Source organism: Anoplolepis gracilipes, chromosome 1 (assembly GCF_047496725.1).
Source record: "Anoplolepis gracilipes chromosome 1, ASM4749672v1, whole genome shotgun sequence".
Lineage (NCBI taxonomy): Eukaryota > Metazoa > Arthropoda > Insecta > Hymenoptera > Formicidae > Anoplolepis > Anoplolepis gracilipes.
This window is the reverse complement of record NC_132970.1, coordinates 6,153,882-6,179,617: the sequence shown is the minus strand read 5'-3', so window position 1 is coordinate 6,179,617 and position 25,736 is coordinate 6,153,882. Positions and strand designations below refer to the sequence as shown.

The following is a 25,736-nucleotide window of genomic DNA, read 5'->3' as shown; positions in this document are numbered from 1 at the left end:
CCTTTCCTCGCAGTTGGCGAGAGGAACCAATGCTGCACGACGAGAACATCGAATAGCACAATGCACGTTTCGAAGTAAATGGACATAAACAACTACAACAGGATGCAGGTTTATCTGCGAACTTTGTTCTTGCCGATCTTATAGTTGAGTTTTCTAGCTTCACCTATACATGTGTTTTTATATCGAAAATCTAACAATAAGCAGAATACGAGCACACTTCTGGTACTGATTCAAGCTGTGGTATCGAACATAACATTAAAAACAGTCGTCAAATATAAAATAAAATATAAATAAAATTAAAAATATATAGAAGTAGAATAAAAAATCAAACAACACTGTTACATTTTCGAGACAGGACAGATATCATGTGTTTTAAATAAACATGCATGCGATTGCATTATATTTTATTTTTAGTATTGAATATTATTTTCTATCTCTTTTGCCATACTAAATTTTTCGACAGCTCATAAAATATACATAAAATATCGTTTTAAAATTTGTGTAATTTATGTAATTAAAATAAATATGGATATCATTATCTTTCCCATTTTTATCATCGGTCCACTGCGTATGGCTTTCTGGGATGGACAGAAAACGACGATCAGATGGGGATGAAGTCATCGTCAGCAGAGCGTCCCCAGCTCAGCCGTTGGTTCGGAAACAATCACATTATATTTTGTACATCAAGTCCCGTCTACCCTTACAACTTCACAACATCAGATTCCCCTCCGACTGGCTTGACTAATGTAATGTAATGATCCCTTATTCCTTTAAGTTAGGAACAAATAAACGTCTAAATTCGGTTATTTTAATTAAGTCGTTTCCTACATTACAGATAAAGCACAAAAACTCTTTTTCTATTATTATTTTCAAGAATTTGCTGTTTTCACTTAATCAGAAAATAACATTCGATTCTTGATGCCATAGATTCAAAATGATTGCTTATGTACATTTTTCAAATGAAAAAAAGAAATCGCAGATTTTGCCAATTATGAGGCATATAAGAGAAAACGGGGGGAGGGGGGGGGGAATCAATGAATAACGCAAGCGAGTTTCTTGCGCGCACAAAGCGGTTGTTGGATTCGTAATAAATTTCGCTGAAGATGACGGGTTAGGCTAAGGATCATTAAGTCGCGTATTATAAATGCATTAAATACTTGGAGGCGATGGGATGAGTCAGAATCTCCACCAGCAACGGGAAGCCGGATTCTGAGAGGGTGGCAGGTGGCGCCAATTTTACGGGCCGACGGCTGTGACGGATGTAACGAGACACAGCTCTGAGAGCATTCTGCGCGAGCGTTCGTCACACGTGGTCGCTTCGCTGGGCACGATGTCATGGCTTGTTTTATGGGAAACCAGGGATGTTGCGAGCATGAGAGGATCAAAATTCATCCCCTTCGTTGCATTACACAGCAAAGGATCATACGTATACTCGAAAGATTAAAAATATAAATTCTGAGTAAACACATTGCATTAATTTACAGTATACCTGTAAAGTTTTTGCTCGCAACGACAGTTTATAAAGATCATATTACTTTGTCAACTTAAAAGAATTTTCAGAATATAAATTATAAAAAATTTAGCCTTATAAAATAACACGTTGTTAATACAAAATGTGAGAAATGTTCTTAAAAAAAAATTGTGTCTGTATTTTTAAAGATTTTAATGATGTGTGCGTTTACATAAATCTCAAGAACAACTCCACTCGCGTAACATTCAACTTTCACAGATGATGTTACTCCAGACCATGAATCATCGGTAGCGAGATTTTACACGGGTGGGTCCATATATGTTTTAGAGAAACGTGTCCGCGGTCATCTCCCCAGGAATTTTGAGCGTGCGTTGAAACGCACAGGTATATCGAGTCGACCGGATCTTTTTAATAAACTGACGGAGACGTTTTCCATTAACGTTGTCGTTAATCATCGTCACTTAACCATCCGCAAGGCTCCATTTCACGATGTAACCGATGTTGCGGCCTTATCGATCCCCGAGGATGGATCGTGCATGTTCTAGTCGGGTTGCGTGCCCGTTATCGTCGCGCGACGAGAGAAAGGTGCTCCCAGACGAGGAGGGGGGGGGGGAATTATTGTGCCAGGTACACGACGATTTCCTAGATGCGTTATACCTAGGCAGGTACAGTATATGGATGGTACGCGTGGCTCATTAGCACTAATGAGTAATGAGCCGATGATTAGAGAAGGCGGTCCGGAGGCGTGGCGCCGCCTTGATCTCGCCGACGAAGCGAAAAGCAAATCCCTTCCTTCGCTTCCTCCTCGGCTGTGCTTTTTTATTTTACCTCTTTGCCTTGTCTTATTCGCATCTCATATTCCTCTTGTTTTTAAGGCTCTTTCCATTCTCCTGCTTACAACTCATCCAGGTCGGACAGCTGATGTTAAAGTACAACTTAGATTACGCGGGACCACGTTGACCGATATCATGTTACCGAGTACTTTATTGGAGCAGGTATGAAAAGGAGAAATTTTGTCTTTTCGAACGCGCATAAAAAACACGTGAATATTTCATATAATATTTCATAAATTCGAGACATGTTGGAGTATATTTTTCAATTACTTGATGACGCGTGTTAAATTGAGAAAATTTTTATAGTTTAAAAGTGATAGAATATGTTTTGAGCTGCATTTGTAAAAGATAATTTTTCAAGGTCGTATAAAAAATCGGAAAAGATAAAAGGCATTGTTGGGTTGGCCCGAGGCGTCGAGCCCGCGTCAAGATGCTCACGTCAATTCAATCGCGGCTTCTCTGATGCCACGCTGCTCTGATTAGGTCGTTAAGTTTGCTAATGCACCCGTAAACTTCCTAATTTTACGAACGATGCCGAAGTGCCTCATCTACGTGCGTAGCGCGACAAACCAACCGCGCAATTTATTTTCAAGATTTTCTCCAAGTTTCGAACACAAAGTTACATGCCGTTTTTATAGCAGCGTTTATTCATTGTAATTTATAAAGCGCAAAACAAAAATAGACTCAAGAAAAATGCTAAAAATAGACTCCAGAAAATGATCAACAAAACGAGAAGAAAAAGCAATGATGGCAGGCAAAAAAAGAAAAATCACTCGTAAAATTACTATTAATCATTAATAATAACTTGCAACTTGTAAACGAGGTACACGTAATCTCAGTGTTTTTTATTTTTTATTTATTCTTGCTTATCGTTTGCATCAATTTGTATGCATAAACATGAAGAGCTTATTTTATATGTTATTAAACCAAATGACAACGGAATATTATTTCCCACAGCTAGAGAGGAATACAAGAGGAATACAAAATATATATTCCTGTATTGCTCGAATATTCTTAAACATATTTTCTAATAATTATAAGTTTTATCATTATTAGAAAATGTGTGCAATAATATCTGAGCGATACTTACACGTAAGCAACCAAAGTAATCCGTGATTCTTTATCGTAAATCGGTGCAATGTCGCCCTCACTTCTTTGCTCAGGAGTTTAGTATAATAATATAAGGATAACACGCGAAAGAAAGAGAGTCAGAGAGAATTCGCGGTGGAAGGAGACTTGCGCGAGAAAGAATAACAGAAGAAAAGTATATGAGAGATATAAGAAAAAGAGAAGGAGAGAAAGAGTTTCGGACTATGAAGTCGGTGTCCCGCGGCTAGTGTCAACGTTTGACTTTACGAGGGAGCTGGCAGGCATAAGAATGGGAGAAAGGCCGAGGCTCGCAGGGGTCCACCAAGTACAATGACCACCCGTCGCGGCGAGACCAGCCCCCTCGACTCCCGAACAAGTTAATGTTATTCCACATCATCCATGTATAGTTGTGTTTCTATTAAATAGACGTCAATCATCCGATCCCGCGAAGATTTATGCTTCCTATCGGTTGACAGGGTGGGCCCTATGCGGAGAGACATGATTTTTAATAATGGTGTGTGTCGCGGAGTTGCGGATGCCACGATCATGAAATAAACAATATTTTTTTAGAAATTTCCATCTTTAATATTTTGTCCTATAAATATTGTTTGAATGTTTAGAAACGTTTATCTCAATGTTGTTACTATATAATTTACTTAACAGCGTTGTCGTTAAGCAACGCGCATCACGATCGACTCAAACGGCTGCGAATGCTGTGTTTATTTTATAGCGTGTAAGAAAAACGTACACGAAGAGCGAAAGAAAATTACCAAGAAATGTTTCGCGTGTAATCTCGCGGAAAACGATAGGTTAACCCTTTCTTTACCAAGATCTTTTTGAGCTACCGCCGTCAGTCGGGATCTCTTAAGAAACACTATTCGACCCTTTTCCTTTTTCCAACAGAGTAACCTGATCCTGTTATTCGCGCGGCAGAACTCACGAGTTGCCGTGCAGGATGTGGCCATCCTTTTTTTTACTCGCGCTGTTTTCCTCGGAGTGTAATATGCGTGAAAACGATCGGGTGGAAGATAAGTGAATCCCTTGGGTTACCGAGTCAAGCAGGTATCGAAAATGCACCGACAACGTGCGATGTGTACCTTGTCAGTAGCCAAGGTTGACGTCGTAAAAAAAAAAAAAAAAAAAAAAAAAAAACGAGTAAATACAACTAATAATTTAACAATTTTGTATAAAAAAATGAGATGTTTAAATTTAGAAACCAATAATATTTTTGTCGGACTTTGTAGAATTTATCCATGAAAATTAAAGAATTTGAGATACGTTAAATTAAGAGATACGAGAAGATAAAGAGAAGCAATACTCTAAAAAATAGTAACTTCTTTATATAATTCACACCGTCGATCCTTTTCTAAAAAAGTCTAATACGAACGTTCAAATACATTCGACAATTTTTTTCTCTCGATGCAAGGTGTCGTAGCTGAATCGTTCTTCGTTCGCCACGAAGTACAACTGGGAGTCTGGTGGAAGGTCTGCCAGGTGACGGCGGCGCCTCGGATCACATCCATCTTCATGTTCGGGGCCTGTTTGGGTCCATCCTTCGGCCTTCCATCCTTGTGCGGCTCTCGAAACACGAGGAGTTCGAAGAGAGAAGAAGACAGAAGGAGAGAGAAACGTATAGCGCAGGAAAAGGAAACGAAAACGAGCTCAAACTTGCCGGTTATTTATTAGGAGATTCTCGTTAGGGTCTATCCGACTCCACGACTCGTGGATACAGTGGAGAGCTGTCACACCCGCGTTATCTCTCTCTCTCTCTCTCTCTCTCTCTTGCTCTGACCGACCGCATTGTTTTAATCTCCTACCAAAACATCGTCATCGTCGTCGTTGTCGCCATCCCTCTTTTTTTTCATTCTCTTTCTTTGGGCTTTCTCTATGCAGCTTACATCGTTGCGACCAATCTCGCTATCTTGCCGTTGTTCTCGTCGTCTCCGTCGTCGCCGACGGCGGACGGGTAACCACGAACTCTCCCCGTGAGATACCATCGGCGGTTTCTGGTTAGAGACATCGGTGGCAGGCAAAGATGCGGCCTGTTGTCCGCCGCGGAGATTGATTACGTCGCCATCCGAGAATTAAATAAGCCACGCGATGGTTTCATTCGTCGGCGACGTGGCGGGTCTGCTCACGGGATCTTTCTACCTAATCTTGTCATGGGAACTTACGAGATTCTCGCGATATTGGAGTATCTGTGTTAGCACCGTTATAAGAACCAATTTACTGATCCTTAAAGATTTAATTGTTAAAAAAAAGTATTGTTTACAAAAAGCTTCATTAAAAAATTGTTTTACACTTTTATACAGCTACAGCTCGTAATAGAGTTTCAATTATATTTCGCCTTTCTTGAAAAGATTTTGCTTAATAATTGTATAATAAAATTTTTTCGTAAATTATATTTTTATAATACTATAGCCAAAAAAGAATATTTACGTATCCGAGTGTAAATATTATTTATTATTATTTAATAGCTAACTGATAATTTTACGTAATTAAATGATTTATAAATACTAGAGAATCTCGGTGCTTCTCTCGTTATTATATTATATTACATTTGTAACGAAAAATCTATGATCAAATGTGTGGCTCGCGAAAGATAATAAAACAATATCAAAGTAGAATATATATAAATTACGATAGTTATTTATCCCGGAACCGTTGTACATTACGGACATAATATACAGCTCGCGATATATCACAACGGAACGTTTATGAGCGTAGCTAAAAGCATCTTTTGTAGAACAACATTGGTACAATGTCAAGTGTCCTCGCGACACCTCGTGCACGTGGATATCGTCGTTTTCTCGTCTGCCTACTTGACCATCTACCCACACGTCGGCCATCATCACCACCACCACCACCACCACCACCACCACCACCACCACCACCACCACCATCATCGTCGCTATTTTCGAGAGACGTAGCATCGTATTTACCATACTGTCGACACCGTCGCGCCCACGCAACAAATCAAGCGAATCTTTTAATTGCCTGACATCTTTACGGCTCCTATAAAACAATGAATAGGTAGGTAGGTTTCAAATGCGAGAGAAGAAGATACGGGGAAATCGTATCCGCGTGCAGAGATGGTGGTGGTGGTGGTGGTGGTGGTGGTGGTGGTGGTGGTGGTGGTGGTGGTGGTGGTGGTGGTGGTGGTGGTGGTGGTGGTGGTGGTGGTGGTGGTGGTGGTGGTGGTGGTGGTGGTGGTGGTGGTGGTGGTGGTCGTCGTCGTCGTCGTCGTCGTCGTCGTCGTCGTCGTCGTCGTCGTCCTCGTCGCATCGGTGTCCGACCAAGACCGCGGTATATATCATGTTTACGGTGTCGGGGTTGCGTACCGAGCTGCCTCGCTGATTCGTGGGTCCCACGCGATGCCGCGCGATTGCGTCAGTCCCCAAGCGCTGCGTTCCGGTCGGACAACCGGGAATGTCCATTCCCAAGACCCGTTTCTGTTCCGAGCCTGCGGAAACCCGAGACACATCGACCCTCTTGAGCGTCGAAAGTACTTCTTCGAGAGTCGTATTCTACCTGTTCCAGACGGAGCATGTTTCATGGTAATGGGTGGAGACCATGTCTATGGTGGAGACCGCGCGCAAATCGAGGCGAAAACAAGGCCCATCACAGAGCACATACATACACGCGTCGCTCGGAAAACATAGTTTACGGTTAGAGGTTCAGTTGTACGTACAAGATTCCCAGGACGATCTCCTTATCCGGATTCGATCCTGTCGCGAAGCGCGAATATATTCCTATTGCGCGGAGAACCACGACGTACATAATTGTCTATCGGCGAAGATTTGCGTGGTAATTTGCGTGGTACCATCGTGCCGTCGGCGTTTACAAATTTTATACCGCGGGCTCTCGTTTGCAAAATTAATATCCTCAATCTTCCGTCTTGCGAGCGAATGCAATTTACCTGCTTTTGCGTTTGCGCGACGCGACGAAGATATATTTTGATAGCGGGATTTCTAAGAACTCCGCGGTAAATTAAAGAGACATACAGCATATGTATATATCATAATTTTTTGGGATAGAGTTGCGTCCATAATTTTCTGACATTGCCGAGAAAGTTATGTACATATGTATATATACACACAGTTACACATACATCTTTCATAAAATTAATAATATTTTCGATGACGTTACGAAGTATCTCTTCGGTAATGTTAGGCCACGTTCACGAATCCATCTATTTTAACTTTGTAATTTTTACAGAAATGTTTTTATATTATTAATTAAATCCATATATAACGTAAAAGTGATTAATATTAATATAGCGCGTTTAATATTCGTTATAAGACTTTGTCTCGTAACTATTCTTCGAATCCAGTAGCCACGGCAACAACGACCAAACTTATGCTGAATGCTTCTTCGTGTTCTTCCGACATACCATGCCATGAAAAAATTCAAGGTCAAAGAATAAATCAATCGTGTAATCAAGAAAACCAGTCGTAACGCGATTTCTACAATGATACTGCTCACGCATACTATTAATAAACATAAGTAATTAATGATCAACCCACAATCAATAATTCTCAAATACGATTTCTTCAGACCATTATGCGCGATTGATAGATATATGACAACCGATCATGCTGCGTGATCGGCATTCTAAATAATTCTTGACAAGGTAAATAGTTGCATTCATAGAACAGCGCTCTATCTTGAGCAATAAAAAATATCAAAAGATGCTGACAAATAAAATTTATGGAAATATCATTATAAATGAAAGATCGGTATAAAAGTGTGTAAATTGATATCAAATGGTGTTATTAATTTTGCCTAAATTAACAAAGATATATTATTATTACTAAATTGATGCGAGTTTGATATCAAAATAGAGTCGCGATACGACATTATGTAACACAAACATATCAATATACAGATATAAAAATATTGCTAAATGTCGGAGAAAGAGAGAAAAGCTGGCCCTCAGGGGGGGCAACCAGTGATAATCTTGGAGATGCCCGTCGTTCGCCGTGAGTTTGTTCGGCTCTTCAGCATGATCGCGGCGTCTGAGACCGCGGGGGGCGCCGGCGCCGGCGCGTAAAATCTCTGCGTTATGAGTTCCCCCTTACCGCGCACCGCCGATGACCGGAGCCCATCGTGAGGCCTCACACCACGTCGGGGCCCGGCAACCACCTCGATCCGCCACCTCGCCTCTCGCGCGCCTCGTCGTCCACCTTGGAAGACACGCCGCTACTCCTCCGTGGCTTTTGTTTTAAAGCATCCCAAGGATCTAGCGGTCGTGATAAATGGTACCCTTCGGGACGGGATCAATCGATAAACTACGCGCAACTGCACGGCGACACATTCCCCAGCCGCGACAGAATTCGTCGGACGAGATCGGGTCTCGAGATGAGCGAGAAACGAGATGGGCTTTTTTCGGACGCTTTTTCAAACGACACGAAGGAGGAAGGTGAGATTTGCGCTCGCCACTTTGGGCAGTATGTTTAGTTTTCGTCACGAAGAGTTCGATGTTCGCCGATATAGTGTTCCTGCAGTTAACAGAGTTCAAAAATCGCAATCTGATTCATCTGTTTTCGCACAGCCGGTTCGATTTTTGTAAATCTACAACGTTGTTCAACCTGTCCAACTGGCGTTTTAGGATACGCACACGTCGGTGTGCAAAAATTCATGTAGATAGAACCGGGCTCGTGTAGGTTTTGTGGGGAAGTATAATTGAATGTTTTGTATAATTAACCTGCGCCATAACTCAACATACGTCGCGCCTCCAGCCGCGGGCGGACCTCCCTTCTTCTACACGCATGCACTTACACTCACGGGGAAGGTATTTGTGTATTCACAAATGTGGGCCTGCTCTCACAGTGTGGTATATTACCGTTCTTTCAAATACCATTAAAAGCAAACATTGTAACGACGTGCATGAATAAAGATGCCGCAACCCATTCGGCGGTTTACCGAATACGCGCAACGATGTAAAACGTAATCTATCGTCACAAAATCCACATGCACGATGCAGTGATATAGCGTGAATAACGTAATATACGATGCTCGGATTTTGATTTATTGGCCATTCAAGTATTTAACGGAAATTAGATGAATTAAAGAAGAAAAACAGTTTAAATAATATTCAACATGCAAATTCAACGGAGCTAATAAAAATAAAATATAAAAATAGAGACAGTTTTGTATCATTGACAAAGCACGAAACGCAGGTTCGATTATTGCAGTAAATTGACTCGTGGTCGAAGAAAACTGATTTTGCATGTTGCATGACAGCCTGCCGAAAGCAGACTCGGAGAACAACGTTCTCTTCCATCGATTCGTGCGGCCGACTAACAACCGGATAATCGTTGCCGTAGGAGCCGAGAGGCAATCTCTTGCCTAACCGGCCTCTCTTTGCAAAATTCAACGAAATACCCTTTCTCTTTACCTCTCTTTCTCTCTCTTTTCATCACGTGTTTACACCGTTCTATGCTAAACGACTTCAGTACAAATCCCATAATCTGCAGTATAGCTCATGGCGTTTTTACGACTGCTAAGAAGTATGTACATTCTCCTTTGTGAGCTCGCCTCCCTCTCTGCCTGCCTGCCATTTGTATTGTGCACACACAACATCGTATGATTTATGTGTGTCAAATATTAATTTGCTCGCGATTGTCGTTTTAAAACGACATCAACCAGGAATAATTTCGAGTAATGAGAATTAATCGAAGATAAGATACGTAACAATCGCAAGTCGTGTTATTTTTTAAGCATTGACGCAAATTTCGTACTCTCGTATTTCTTCTCTCAGTGTCGATTTATAGGTACAAATAATGTGAATTAAATGTAGACTAGAAATTAATAAGAACGTTTCGATTTTGCTTCTACTTACTATCGGGGAATAATTAGGTCTGACTATTCGATCAGGCAGTAGAATAAGAATTTTCAAGCATATTACCTATTCATCTGTATATTTGAAAAATTATGAATTATGCTTAGAATAATTTGTGCATTTTTTCACCGCATTCACCCGTTTTCTTACTCCTTACCTTCGGTCACGCGACTGTAATCAACCGTGTCATTATCTACACGGAACTTACGAAACGCATGCAATAGTTTATAAATTACTTCACGCACGCTCTCATGAATTATCGATAATTGTATATGTGTATAATAAACTGCTAATTCATCAGTTTACACTGCTTTTGCAAGTCAACTGATTTTGCGGACATTATTTTGGTATTTCTCTCTCTCTTTTTCATTGCTATTAATAATTTTTTTTTTTAATAAAGAAATTCGGTAAAAATTAAAAATGTACGCGATTATTTCGCTACAATTTGTGATGTTTCCTCGAAAGTATGTATTTCGTTATGGAATCTCTAAGTGCCCATTTAAATAGCTATATTTCAGAGCGTAGCCATAAGGCCAACAACCTGTCAGGAGATCATACCCTTGTCAAAATAATCGCTAAATTATGGGATGCGTACAGTTTTAACTACCAGCCCGCTCTGCCGGGTCAGTAACACATTCCCGTTTCCTGCCTATCCGCTCGTCCCATCTTGGTCTCTCGTCGATATATAACTAGCCTTCTTCGTTTCTCTTTCTTCTTTTGCAACGTTTTTTTTTTTTGCCGCACACGAATCGACAGGCACGCACGCCGTGAATGAAAATCATGTGGGACAACTGACGCGCCTGTTCCCAACGTCATCAGTTTATGTATGATTAATGAGATAATAAAAATTGCTCGGAAACGAGCGATCGGCGTGCACGATATGTATTAAAAGTTTACGAAATTTTCGACGGGGCACACGACCGGACGTGCAATCATTAATTTCCATCAGTTTCTTCGCGATGACAACGAGATCTACGGTTTTCATCGCTTCGCTCGTTATGACAGATCAAAGTTAACGAGAACTCAAAATATTTCCTGCAGATTATAGGTATTTAGCATGGAATGCAATAGAGAAGAGATAACAGCTATGACAACAACACATTATGCAATTATCGCGCGTCAATGGATTAAACATTGTGATTTATCGGTGAACTATTTCGTCCCGCATTATCCATCCTTTCTCCGTGTTATCCGGCCCCATTTTTGCATAATTGAGAAATCAAACTTGCCTCTCCGCGAACGACAAATTACACGCTTCATCGAACAGCATTTCTAAAGGCAAAGCCGGATACGCAATACCGATTATTTTACGTTACACTCTGGTCGTTTCTCGTTCTATCGAGACGATGTGATGATCAATTTAAGATTACTTCAGGTATGCAGGTCTCCTCTCATGTACGCTTATCAGCTGAATACTCCACGAAATGGTCGAAAAGGCATCTCGATAACGTACAGTACGAATTTATGTCTGGAACTGAGTGTGTATATTCCATGCTGCGACGTGCGCGAATCGAGAGGAGTCTGACAGTATTTATTTGCATCTCCTTTCACAAATTTGTTCGTCCAATCTAGAGTAAGCATGACATCGTCACAGTCGACGAAGTGTAATTGATAAATCGATACGGCCAATTCGTCCGGAATAATGTCGTATCTCGCATTTTTTTCTCGCGCTCAAGATTCGCCTACGTCGATCGTTTCGCACGAGCGGAACCAGCGCATGACGATCATCACCTGGCATTGGTATTATGCGATAAATATGTTTTATCATGTGCTTATCTTCTTTGACGCGTGATTTGCGCGCTCGCGTTGTCACGTTGTCGTTTTCATTAATATTAATCGACTAGTCGTACAGAGCCTCGCGACTCGCGCTTATTTTGCAACGCGCTTGGAAATATGCCTCGGGCCCCCGCCGCGTGTCCTCGCGCGAGACACAGCGGTGATTAATAGCGGGAAAGAGGCGGGAAAGAGGTACGGGGCCTCAGGTAGAAAGATAGAGGTTTTCCCTTATCTCGCGGCTCTGCCGCACCCGCTCGTTCTTTAGTCGTTACGCTGTGACAAGACACATCGCGAAATGCTCGGCGCGATAATGGACAATCGCGAACGATTTCTAACAATAGAGATAGAAATAATTAGATACTGCGTACACTACGAGGAAATCGTCATCGGATCAAATTTATTTACTGTCTTGCATCGGTATGCTTTTATGGTACGTAAGAAACTGAATTTTCATATCAAAGATTATCGCGCACGATGTCTATTATAAAATGTCGTAACATAGGTACTTATCGTAAGCAATCTGTTAATTACGATTTATTTTATTTCTATTACGGATAAATTAGGATCACAACAATTTCATGTTATTTAGTAGCAGTAACTTTCTTATAGATAACTTTTATTAAAATAATATATAGATTTAACACCCGTATATATTAGTCTGAAAATAAGTTTGCAACTTTTTTATTGTATTCTATAAGAATATTAAAAATGTTTTTTGTAGATAGATGGTGGATATTTTAAAATAATTTTCACGCAGATCATAAGGAGAAGAACGTAAATGTGCACGTATCGCGAAACAATCAATACACAAGCTCGCTTGAATACACATTCGGAATCAAAAGTAGCTATTTGTGCGACGTATAGCCCTGAAATTCCATTCCAGACACGTATCCAGATGGCACACGCGACCATCGATACACCGGGCGCCCATCGATAATTGCGGGGCAACGTGCACCCGTAGAGCTCGAAAATCAATGTGGCGAAAGGGTGATGCGAAAATGGACTCGATCCATGGCCTGTTGTAGGGGATCATACAGGAAGTGGAAGAGAGAAAGAAAGAGAGAGAGAGAGAGAGAGAGAGAGAGAGAGAAGCAAGAGGGAGAACCGGAGAAGGCATAATAAATATCGGGTAAGGACGAGATCGGGCGCTACTTACGCCGTCAGCGATAATGACGGGGTGTGTTCAGGCTGTTTGCTTAGCGAGCAGATTAGTGAATGAATCCACAGGTGGGCGCCATCCGTCACACTCTGAATCGGATCCAGCCTTGCCCCGCCTATATTGCCAGCGACTAGTTCTCTTCCAGGTCCGTATTGATGAGGCAACGAAGGAACCCGTGGTCCACAAAATGGCCAAGTATTATATAATCGTTACATTCTGACTCGTGATTACATACTTCGACTCAATGCAACGAAAGATTTTTAATACTTATTCAAGACGACAAATATTATAATGTTGTAACTTTTTTTAATATTGAGACCAAGAAATTATATTATAACATTATTTCTTAAAAAAGAAATTGAAACAATGTACTCTGTCTCTTTCTCCCTCCCCCTCTCCCCCTTTCTCTCTCTCTATCTCTCTGTATTAAATCGACGTCGCTGAAGCCAGTAATTAACTTTTCACATTCTTAGTCATAACGCGACTGCCTAAATTGCGCCATTCTTGATCAACGTCTAACACTGTGGCAACATCGTCCCTTGATACGTATCACATCCTTCGATATACATACGTATATATAGGGTGTGCCAAAAGAAAATAAGAGGAATGTGGAACAGCTTTGCATTACATCAGTATAGAGGACGAGCTGAAATGCACGCAATTCTTAACAATTATACATATGATATGAACAAACAGCGATTTATAGGATCGAAACTCGGTACCCGAAACCTGTTATTAAAAGATAAAATAATGCCTTTGAGACACCCTGTATATATACCTTCCGGCAAACTCTCAACACTGAGCTGGGTTCGCATATCTATAGAACGGATACACCCACGAGCTTTCCGCCTACCTGCAGTCGCTGACAGAACTGATGTGGCACGAGACAGTTGCCTATGATATCCATCATCATACCTTTCGAGGATAATCGGTCGTCACGCCTATAACGACCGCCGAAGAAACCGGCACCGCGAGAGAAATCATTTACTGCAGTAAGAAAGATTTCGGATGCTCATTTGTCGTTGGCACTTTTATGGATGAGGATGACACGTTTTGACTTCCGCAATTCATCGAGGTGTCGCTGATTTAAAAATATACGTATATACATATTCGTCGTACACATATACTTTAAATTCGAAAATAGAGTCGAATAAATAATTATGATGCAAATGTTAATTAAATGCTTCAATTAATTAGTTAAAATATACCGATTGCTTCAATATATTCTTTTACTTCTACATCTGAATATAACATTGTAAAATTATTTTTGGAACCCAAAGCTATTTTCGGGCGATTACGAGTTTACTTTATGCGGATAAAACGTCGCGCGATGATGATCTGTATAATCTAGGAAAATCCATTTTCTACATCACTGAAAGATCTTGGAGCACCGATATGATGGAGTGTTGCGGAGATTGGCGGACCACCGGAGTAATGTCCGCACTAATAGCAGTGATTACCCCTGCCTTGTTGAGAATGAACCCGCCCGCTCCTTCTAGCCTGCTTGTTCTTCGGGTTCTGCCTCGTTCTACCTCGCGCTTGCCCTGCCCCTGAATTGATGAATGTTTACCAAACTAACTGCATCCTTTTCGCGCAAACTGCCCCCTGGTCATTGGCTACTACAACGTCGAATCCCATCGAAAGCGTGGATCGATTAAATTATGCGGAATATGCAAATTTGTGTCGATACGCGTCTGCGCACCCCGAGCGATCGACAGAAAATGCGCAACGAGACTGTTGGAAGAGTAATTATTGCCTCTCGAGTCTCCGCGCCGTTTTTATTAATAATAACGCGAGTGATGTATACGCGAGCACAAGACATTAGATTCGATCAAGAGTTATACGCTTATTTATCAAACTCGACGAGACTTATTATTTCGACATTCGCGATACATAATTCAAAGAATGACTATGAACGTATAACGTTTGAGAGAGAAAAATCGAGTCTCTCTCTCTCTTTATCGAAGAAGCTATTGACAGCACGGCAATCTGCCACGAGTACTTCTGACAGGCTTTATTATTTATTGACACGTGTTTATAATCGTAAGATATAAAGATAACGTGGTAAAATTAATGGAACGAGATACGATCCAATGGCTATGTTTAAAACGAGATGGACAAGATCTTTGCTCTATCGGTATGGCATATCGCGGTGGCAGGACTGCAAAATAATTATAGTTGCATTATTATAACGTCACTTGCATTATATTAAATCGATATCATACATATGCATCATCTAAGAAGGCCGCATAACATTAAACCGGTGTTCGGTCACAGTCCGTCCTCCTGTCATTCTCGTTTATACATACATACCTATGTGTTCCCGATAGAAGATATTTTTTACGTTGATATCTCATAGAGAAAGAACAAAAAGAAAAAAGAGAGATCATTATCAGCTGCATAATCATACATTATATATATACGTCAGTATATCTATACTGACGTATGAATAATAAAATTATAATAATGAAAATAAATGATCTTTTAAATGTCAAATGAGTCACAGGTATATCTCTAGCTATTTGAACCTGGGAATCTCTGGCACTGCATGATGTACGAGGAAGTTTCTATTTGCGATCACTGATAAACGGCCCGATGTCTCGGATTTTTCACGAAGGACTCACATATCCCTCGTTAATGGTATCTTCTTTGCGAATGAGCGTGCACTCTAACGTATAGCACAGACCACCTGTCCAGTTTATATCCCTCGCTCCTTTACTCTTTATCTTTTTCTTTCTTTCTCTCTCTTTCTCTCTCGCATCAGGCGTTCCATAGGGAACTCGCAGCATGTGTCTGCGATAACTATACCACGTAGGAAAGGGGGGGCTTTAGGCGCCACAGAGCAGGTTTCCATAAAAATGCGAGCTACCCGATCCGCTGCGACATGGCAGAGTTTAATGTCCCGTGTGACCTACCCTTTCCGAAGCGACTTTCCGGAGAGAGTCCGTTAGATTCGCTTAAAGACGAATCCGACTTTTCTCTCTTCGAATATAAGACCAAATATATTCATAAAATATGCGGAAGACACAAAGATTGATAATGTATTGATTCTTTGCAAAATGTTTTAATATGATTTTATACTGTTTCAAAATGTATCTTTTGTTTTTCTATCATACTTATCATCTATCTATTTTTCGATAATAAAATATATCTTATTATAGCTTCCGAGCTCTCACGGTAATATGCTAATAAAATAAGGAACGCAAAAAAATCAATTATTATTTTACGATTTTACGATCTCATACCGTGTTGCTGTCTCCACGAATAACCCGAGTGGCGACTCAATTTCTAATATATGCAGTCGCGACGACGGCGTATCGTTATTACACATCATTACACACGAGCAATTACATAACATAAATCTTTTCAAAATAATACATATAAAATGCTGAATACACGAATAACCATTTATTCACTACGGAATATAGTTACAAGATTTTATGCATCTGTTTTGCAAAATAAAAAAAAAAATAAAAAAAAAAAAAAAACGATTTTTCTTCAAACTTGAGATAACATATATGAACTGTTTTTTGTGAAATATCCATTAATTATTTGTTTTAGATATTAATACTCTTCATGGATTATTAATAATTCATTCTCGACGTAATCGCACGGTGTGCATCCTCTATCTTTAACGTACGATGCCACAGAACAGACAAAGAAAAGGAGAAGGAGAGGGAAACGGCAGAGCGGAGGCGGGGAGGGAGAGGGAAGAAAGGAGAGACCCGTGTAAACGATAAATCACGATAAATACGTTTGCCTGGACCATTATAAAAGGCGGAGGAAGAAGAACGGGGAGGAATCGACGCGATCGGCGGAGGAGAGGGTCAGCAGAGGAGATATGCACAAAGGGGTGCAGCAGCGCGCAGACCGATATGCAGTCTCTCCTGGGGCCACTCCTGGATGCAGCCTCTTCTGCGGCCGCGCATTACGATCGCTTAAGTCTCGGCTCGACTATCGAGTGATCCATCGCCTACGAATTCGACGAAGCCTCCCGCCTACCCTCGGGACATCCTCGACTAATGAGCGTGTCTCGATCGTGAACGACCGGTCTCTCCTTCTCTCTTTCTCTCCATCATTCTCATCTTCACCTCCTCCTTTTCCCTCGGTCTCTCTCTCTCTCTCTCTCTCTCTCTCTCTTCCTCCTGTCTTTCTTTCTCTCTCCTTTTCTCTTTCTCCCGCGCTCTTTCCCTCCTCACTTCCAGGTGCGCTCAACGTTCTTTCTTAAAAAGGATTCCAATTAAGAGAACCGAATGAGTTCGTACGTCCTATTCACGAGCAAGTCCGTCGAGAAGTAACGGGGACGACAGGTGGACACGAAATCCTTAGGCATGACCCCCGAGAAACACGGCGATAGGATTGTTGATGAGCGATTATTGAAATTTTTAGAGGACACCGCACTGCGAATAAGTAACTAGAGACGTCAGTATCGGAAGGCATTCAAAAAAAATCCGATCTTGTAGCATCGGTAATATTTGTAATAATGTTTATTATACAAACGCACGATAAGAATTTTATTTCCTTGGTAATTCAGAGAATATTAATTATCGTTCCTAAAATATGATTAGATCTATCGAGTAACATATTACGTATTTATATCATTGATATGCGCCATCGAGACGCAGATTCCACGACGCGACTTTACTGCGTGATGTTTATCTCGGCTAGGTGGGAAAGTGTGGTAGTTTCAGTACATTCCTGAGAAGCTGTTTGTTCACCTATGCCACCGATGCGTGGTTAATGCGTGGCGAGGCGATGGAAGATAGGGAGAAGAAGAGACGGAAGAGCGGGCAGGCAGATATCGGGCCCCGCGGGGGGCTCATAATTGCCGACCCTGAAGATCGGTCGACCCCATGGGGCCCTCCTCTGTTTGTTTTATTCCCTAGTTATACAAACGCGAGATCTACGACCGATATATGATAATCGTCCTTCTAGTTCTTCCAGTTCGTTTCTCTTTCTTTCCCTTTTTCTTTCTCTCGACTTTTCGTGTTTTTTATCTCAGTTTTATCTCCGTTTTTTTTTTAATTGTGTAAGCTTCACGAATATAGGATGCCTTATAAACACTGATAGACAGGGACACGTCCGAACTAATTCTAACCAGAATCTACCTCCACCACTGGTGCTGTAGAAGCTTTCGCCACGTCTCATCATTTACGACGCACATTTATTCAAATTCTACGGCGGCCGAAATGATTGATACTCTTCGTTATGAGCGGCTACCTCAGGCTCTCGCGTTCGTCAGTTTAAGAAAGAGGAGCATAAAATATTATCTCAAACATTTAATATGTAAATAATGCGCTTCGTTATTACTACATACATTTTTAAACTGTAGATACAGTCTTAATGCATGCACTCTGATAAAGATACACTCGTGATAATGATAGAAAAAAAAATTGAAAAATAGGTAGAATTAAAAAAAAGAAGCAAATTTACGATTTAATTATAATATAAAAGCATCACGAAAATTATATTTTTTTTTGTATATCGATTCTTTATCAATCATTATTTTAAAAGTATTACTTTCTTTAAGATAGTATTTTACTTTGTAAAACAATAATGTACACTTGATTTGAATAATCTATACTTGATTTTAGCTCTTTCTTGGTTGACCCTTCAGTTTTTCATTAAATAAATAGTCTTATCGTTAAGATAAGCAGCGACTACATTTCAAAAAGATAGCACTACAAATATATCAAGTTGTCCCATTTCCATTTTAATGAAGAAAAAAACAAGGTAAAATAATTAATTATCGTAGACTAACAACACGCCTCATACATAAACATACTTTAAATAATGTATGTATGTGTATTTATCGCATGTTTTTAAATATTTTTTGACGTAATTACTTACCTCACTGTCGATTTTCTTGAACTCCGGATCATCCTCGTCCACCTCGAAGTACAGCTCGGTAGATGTAACAGAAATGATGCCGGGCGCCACGATACCGGGTGCGATTAATCTGCCTTTTGTGCTGATGTTCACCGGACCTGTAATAAAACATGAAAACAGTGAAATTGAGGCATGCGACATAACGATACACTACACTGCCTGCATGTGTGTGTACGATTTTTTATTTAATTATAAAAATGTAGATATAAAAATCTTTTTTTTTTCTTAATTAATGCATCTTGCAAGTTAACAGTAACATGCTATTTTCGCGATATATATGGCGCATAGAAATTGAAAATTAAAAGCAGAAATTAAAATAACAAATAACAATTGACGACCGATATTTAAATAACGAATTCAACGAAAAAAGCAACGCAAAATCGCGAAATAAAACCGGTTAGTCTGGCCTGTAATATATCATTAAAATGTCGCTCCTTATTTATCAGAAACGGTACGTTGACCAACCTGTCAAGTCGTTGTCGAGATCCCTGTCGTCCGACAGCAATTCACTGTCATCTAAAAGATCCGCCGACTGCAATTGCTGTTGGTGTGCACGCGAGGCTGCGAGATGCGCGTGAAATTCTTCACGCGCCTGAAGTATCGCATCCTCGGGTGCACCGTGTTCTAAAGCCGCCTTGAGAGTAGCCTCGGGGTGGCTCGAGCCTAGTGGATTGTGCACGAAACGCTTGCGTCTACGTGCATCATCCTCCCAAGCATCCAGCTTCCAATACTCGGCTAATCTGTGAACAGTAAAATACGCAAAACGCATGTTAGTTGTAAAAAAAAAAGCTTGTATAATTAAGAGGTAACTTGAAGTAATGATCATGTTTGCATTTACTTTGCAGCCATTGGATCCATGTATCCCCATGCGCCGTGCTTATTGGACAAGATATTACGAACTTTCTCTAGCAATCTGCTGGCGATTACATTATCGCGCCTTCGTGCTGCGGTAATCAAATGATCGCACATACGTTCTTCTTCTCTACGGTCCAGTAATGTCTGAGCGCATTGCGACTAAGATCATAAAAATATGTTATTACTTTTTGTAATTTTTTTTTATATAATAAATTACAAGTATATATCTATTTATGCAAAAGGATTGTTGCCTCTACGGTACTAAAAGACTCACGCATGAACCTTTAGGCAACAAAAACTGATTGAATCTATTTACAATGAAATAAAATTACGAGAGAAGAAATGTAGTACCTCGAAGTCAGCATGTTTCAGCACGTCATCCGCTCTCATCCTGTTTAAAATAAACTCTGCCTCGTTTGCGACTCTTACTATGTGATCCTTCATAGCGTGAGATAGCAATCTGTGTAAACGCAAGGAAGCATTTTCATAAAGGGAAACGAGAAGAGTTTGATTTCGTTTTGTTTGCACGCGTTCTAGCGGTAATAAACGTCTTACCTTCCTTCGTTAATGAGCTCGATGAAAGCAAGACCCGCGTGCTTCTGCAAAGAGTTTTGCCATTCCTGAGAGCAGAGGAGCATAACCAATTCCACGACGGAGTTGCTGTTTTTAAATGTAGTCAAACCTGGCAAATTAGAAATAAATAGGATCTTTAAAAACGAATGAACGATAAATGGTAGGTAAATAATAATAATGAATGACACAGTGAAAGAATGTGATGGACGGAAAAAAATGGACAATGTCGTGATTTACAAAAGATCGTTGAGTGCATCGAAATTGTTAAAAATAAAGTGCATCGATACGTTGTAGAACTATCAAACGCTACGTTTCTTGAATATAAAATCTGCAAGAGTCATCGTGACTTTCTACATGTTGAATACAAATGGTAAGCAATAACTCGGAATACGCTGGCCATCTTCCTAAAGTGAAATCATAAAATGACTAATTTGAATACTTGGTGTGAGATGGCAGAAATGCTTAACCATAAAAGTGACGAAAGTTCCACCAAATACGCCCATCTGTGAGCGGACTCTAAATTTTTATTTATTTCGCGAATACATTTAAATGTACAATTTCAAATATTTTATACGGCAATAATTGAATTTTTATCTTTCTGAAATTAAATTTTTATCTATTAATAAGTACATAATACATCGATTATTTTCTTATATTTTAAAATATTTTTTTAGAGGCACGCGCGTTTACAATTCAAATATATATTTTTTTTCAGGACAAAAAGTGACGTACACCTTTAAAAAGTAATAAAATTATATTAAATAATCAACAAAAATGTAAGGAATAAGAAAACAAATATATTGTGATCTATATATTTTTATAATAAATGTTTTATATAGTAATAAAATAATAAATAAAAAAATATATAATATATAACTTTTATTTTAACGTTTCGGAAAATACTATATCGTTATAAATCTTTAATTTCCTAAATCTTTATGATTCTTTTATCCGTGGGCGTGATATATCTCAGCATCGCTTAGAAAACAGACCATGTTACGACTATTCCCCGTATAATAAAGTCTAACGTAAAATATGTTCTTTTTATTTATCGAGCTTCAGACCTTCTATATTGTATGCATAAAATGCAGTTTCCTTTTGATTTTACAAGCGTGTAATAATGTTTTCCCGTGTATTACAATGCAATTTATAAAAAACTATTTCAAAAACCAATGAATTTTAAGAATAATTTTTTTGCTTACTCGAAATAGAAATGTTTCCTTAAGATTCATATGCAACATGCACACACTCAACATAGAAAAATGACCGCACGTTCGACATACCCTTGCAACTCGTACCTTTTCCTTCCATTAATAATTCTTGACCATGGGAGCCAACGAGTGTTTTGGAGAGGAAGGGGGCAAAATCCACCATGATTTCTCGTAGGAGAGGACAAACCGAACCCAGGGCCATTTCCAACTTTTGCGTGAGCGAAGCCTCGCGGGAAGGTGTTGGTACCGGTAAATGGTCGACCAGACCCTTGATCGGCAATTCTTCAGCTCTCGGAGATGCTGCGGTTACTACCAGTCGATCGGGAACTCGGACCACTGAGATTTCCGCCGACGGTTTTTCTCCTCGTTCGGCGTTGCCGAGCATTTCTTGTTCCAAAATGTTGCCCTCGCTGTCTTGTATTTCACCTATAAATTTCATAATATCTATGTTTTTATTACGTAACAAATTATAATAACGAATTAATTTTTTAATAAACACGCTTATTAATCGCAAATAATAAATGCTAGTTGCTTCGACTCTTACCACGTGAATGGGCGATATTGTGGATATTTCGAGGGTCTTCTCTTGGATTCGTAATTGGCATCGTATCGCCGTCTTCATTGAGGTTTACGTCTGTCCAGGCTTCTTCGGATGAATTGTGCTTATTTTCGTTATCGGTAGTAATTTCAGAAGGACTCGCGTCCGCGGTAATATTACTGCGATGTACTGTCTCCTCGCTGGAATCGTTGCTCTAGGAGAAAGTCGATCAAAACAGAAAGAAACATGAAACATCAAAATTTCTATATCAACTTTGACTAAACCGACCACAAAACATTAGAAGAATATTAGGATTTTAAATAGAAAGCACCAATTAAGGAATATGTGAGATAGATTTGTCATAAATTATTTTTTTGCTAATCTGAATCAATAATAGCGCTCAAGATTTTTTATTTATCGCGTTGTTGAGTTTTATTAAATTTCAAAAAACTCCTTAATGTTAATTATTGTGTAAAACTATTCAGATATATTTTCAGAGGCCTAGAAATACTAACATCACTACGATATCTTTTACTAACGGAAACCTAACTATATAGTTTTATATAACGTTTTAAGATAATTTCATACAATCATACTTTATAATAAACTCTCGCGTGCCATGTACTTACTTCATTACATGCAATTAGTAATATACCATTACTACGCAATCAACTAATGTATCATAGAAAAAAAGAACCAAGCCTATTTATTATTCATATGTAAGCTTCAATAACAAAATTAGTGATTCTACGTAGATTAAGATCAACTGGTTATACACGTGTAAGAGCCGCTACATATTATGATAACGTTACGTAAGCATCAAAAGGGATGTAAATAAAGTCAAATGTATCGCTCTCTCTTTCTTACACCCGTCAAATGGGTATTGTTGCATATCTTCTCGCATTCTTTTACAATGTAAGATTACAATTTAAAAAAAAATATTAGGAATTTTTTTAATCGCTTCCAAAATACGGCCGGTCGTGTGGCGATATAATTCGTAACCGAATTCCCGTCTCCGGATCTGTACTCAAATCAAATTTTACCTGCAGATTTCGTGGCAGTGGTTCGGACCTTGTAGAAGTGCCAAGCGTTGGTTCTGATGAGGTGTAATCCTCGAGAATAGTCCGCGGCCGAGGTACACCACTGTGACCTCCCTTCAGAACCAGTAGTTAGTACGCATAGCAATGCAAGCAGAGGAAGTTAACAATGAGAGAAATTCGAGAGTCAAAGTATCGCATGCTCGATAGAATTACAGATAAACGTGATACGAACGTTTCGATGGTGCAAATGTGTGCCCGAAATTCGCGGTTTAATAAACTCGCAAATCTCAAAGTTTATAATAATATACACATTACGTGCGAGAGAGATAGTTACGAGAGATCGTAATTAATAGAATAGATAAGTTGTTACGTTGGGGCTACGTAGATGCAAGACACCAATTTATAAGTGAACACTACATGCTGGCTGTTGCAAGAAATTTTTAACTACGATAGATCTCGATTAATCTAATAATAAATCAATTAATAATTAATAAGTGTGTTAGAATTAATTCACAGGAAATTATACTTTAGACTCAAATGATTAAGAACGCTTCAGAATTGAATGGTTAACAGATAATAAAGAAGATTATATAATTGCAATATTGTGCTAATGTGAAATTAACATTCAATACTAAAAAATGTCTAGCGATTTACCTTATCGAATTTTAATTTGTGTAAATCTAATGTAACTACCTTTGAAATGATCTATTGTAATTGCATAGTATATATTAAATAATTTACGGCATAGAAATTCCGTAACTCATTATCGCGTGACAAATATAACAATATATGTGATAAACTAATGCAAAGCATTGTGCAGTGGCACAAATATCTGGTCATTATTGCGGTGAATACCCCCCCGTAAAATCGTGCGTGATAAAAGAAGTGCTAATAATCTCGCTGCTATCAATATCACTTGATACTATCGAGCACAAAGAGAAACATACGTAAGACAGTATTGAAAGAAATGGACGTTCTTAATTTATAATAGTTATAGAAGGACCCGCACTCGCTACTCAGAGCTGTGTAAAAAGATTGAAACATCTCGTCTACGTTCTCGATCTATCGAAATGCATGCAGTCTCAAGTAAAATCATTATAATCATGACCTCGTAGAGCCGAATATTGTTTTATATCAATCAGTTTATGCTGTCACTATATTGAATTGAGTTCCATATGTGACGGAATTTGCAAGACTTTTACCTGAGATTTTTGGTTTTATAATTCTCGTTGTACACTTCTTTCGAATTTGTTTGGTAGAGGATAACTGTCTGTCGCATTTTTTTTTCAGATCGTATCGAAATTTCGGATAACGTTGCAAATTGTTCACGACGCTAACTTACCTTGGTCGATGGCGGACCTGATGATGTAACGTCGTGATCAGCCAGAATCGAAGAATTATTTTCGTCAACGATGATAACTTCATATTCCCCGTCATCTTGAGAACCCGACTGACTCATTATACCTCCACTACCTGAAAACAGGAGAATAAGATATAATATTAAAAATCAATAAATTTAAAAAAAACATTTCTTTTTTATAAAAATCGATATCCATACACATGCGTTCGACAATTTCAACAGAGTATATTTTTGTTGTATGCACAATTTATGTATAAAATAATATTAATTTGTCTAAAATTCGCAATTTGCTAATACAAAAAAAAATATACAAGAAATGTAAGATTAACAAATTAATTATTTATGTATAATAAATAAATAAAAATAATAAAAAAACAAAATATTTTTTACATTTATTTATGTAAATACAAAATTACGCAAAATTGCTTGAAAATTAAATCGTAAAACTGATATTTATAAAAACATTCCAGTTTTTCAATCGATTTGAGAATAAAAAACACTTTAATATCGTATTTAACATATTCTTAATATATAATGTATAGATTTACTTATGTTAAATAATTATTTTTTTTATAGTCTTTATTTTTAATATAGCCAGTGTTCCTTAAATTTTGAATTATATCTATTAAAAAACTAAATATAGTTGTAAGTCTCGGTCCTGTATAACATATATATAAAATAAATAATCACAAATTAAATAATTATACAAAAGTAAAATTTGGTTTTAACATACACAAAAGGAACTATCAACTACAGCAAATTATTTTTTGAATAATTGCATATTTTATTCACATCATTAATTGTTCATTACTTTGTAGGAAATAATATCTTTTGTATATATTCATGCGTTTTTTTATTTATAATAAATAAATAATAAACGCAATATTTCTCACAGTAAAAAAATGCATAGTACGTATATACATGCTAAAACACTCATAAAATTCTTTTTTTTTCCACAACAATATGCTGATAGTTCAGATACTCCTTGTGCTAACATGCAGTGCGTATCTCTCAAAAAATAACTAAATAGTATAAGTAAATATTTTTAGTTTTAATAATATAATAAAAGTAATTCCAAAAAAAATGATTAACTAGACA

The 25,736-nt window shown here is 38.7% G+C and overlaps 1 protein-coding gene across 17 annotated transcripts in view; it reads right to left on the bottom strand.

Annotated features, from left to right (window-relative positions):
- Rg (A kinase anchor protein rugose) overlaps nt 1-25,736 on the bottom strand; it is a 310,256-nt gene that overhangs the window by 45,735 nt on the left and 238,785 nt on the right. For 10 of the 17 annotated variants that reach the window (XM_072900570.1, XM_072900545.1, XM_072900597.1 and 7 more), the window contains 9 exons: nt 24,621-24,751; nt 23,282-23,392; nt 22,245-22,452; nt 21,773-22,126; nt 20,472-20,598; nt 20,268-20,376; nt 19,900-20,075; nt 19,527-19,801; nt 19,023-19,159 (listed from right to left, as the gene is read on the bottom strand). In XM_072900570.1, coding sequence (XP_072756671.1) covers nt 19,023-19,159; nt 19,527-19,801; nt 19,900-20,075; nt 20,268-20,376; nt 20,472-20,598; nt 21,773-22,126; nt 22,245-22,452; nt 23,282-23,392; nt 24,621-24,751 — 1,628 coding nt within the window. The remainder of the gene's footprint in view (nt 1-19,022; nt 19,160-19,526; nt 19,802-19,899; nt 20,076-20,267; nt 20,377-20,471; nt 20,599-21,772; nt 22,127-22,244; nt 22,453-23,281; nt 23,393-24,620; nt 24,752-25,736) is intronic. The other 7 variants (XM_072900606.1, XM_072900624.1, XM_072900614.1 and 4 more) reach the window with 2 other exon arrangements.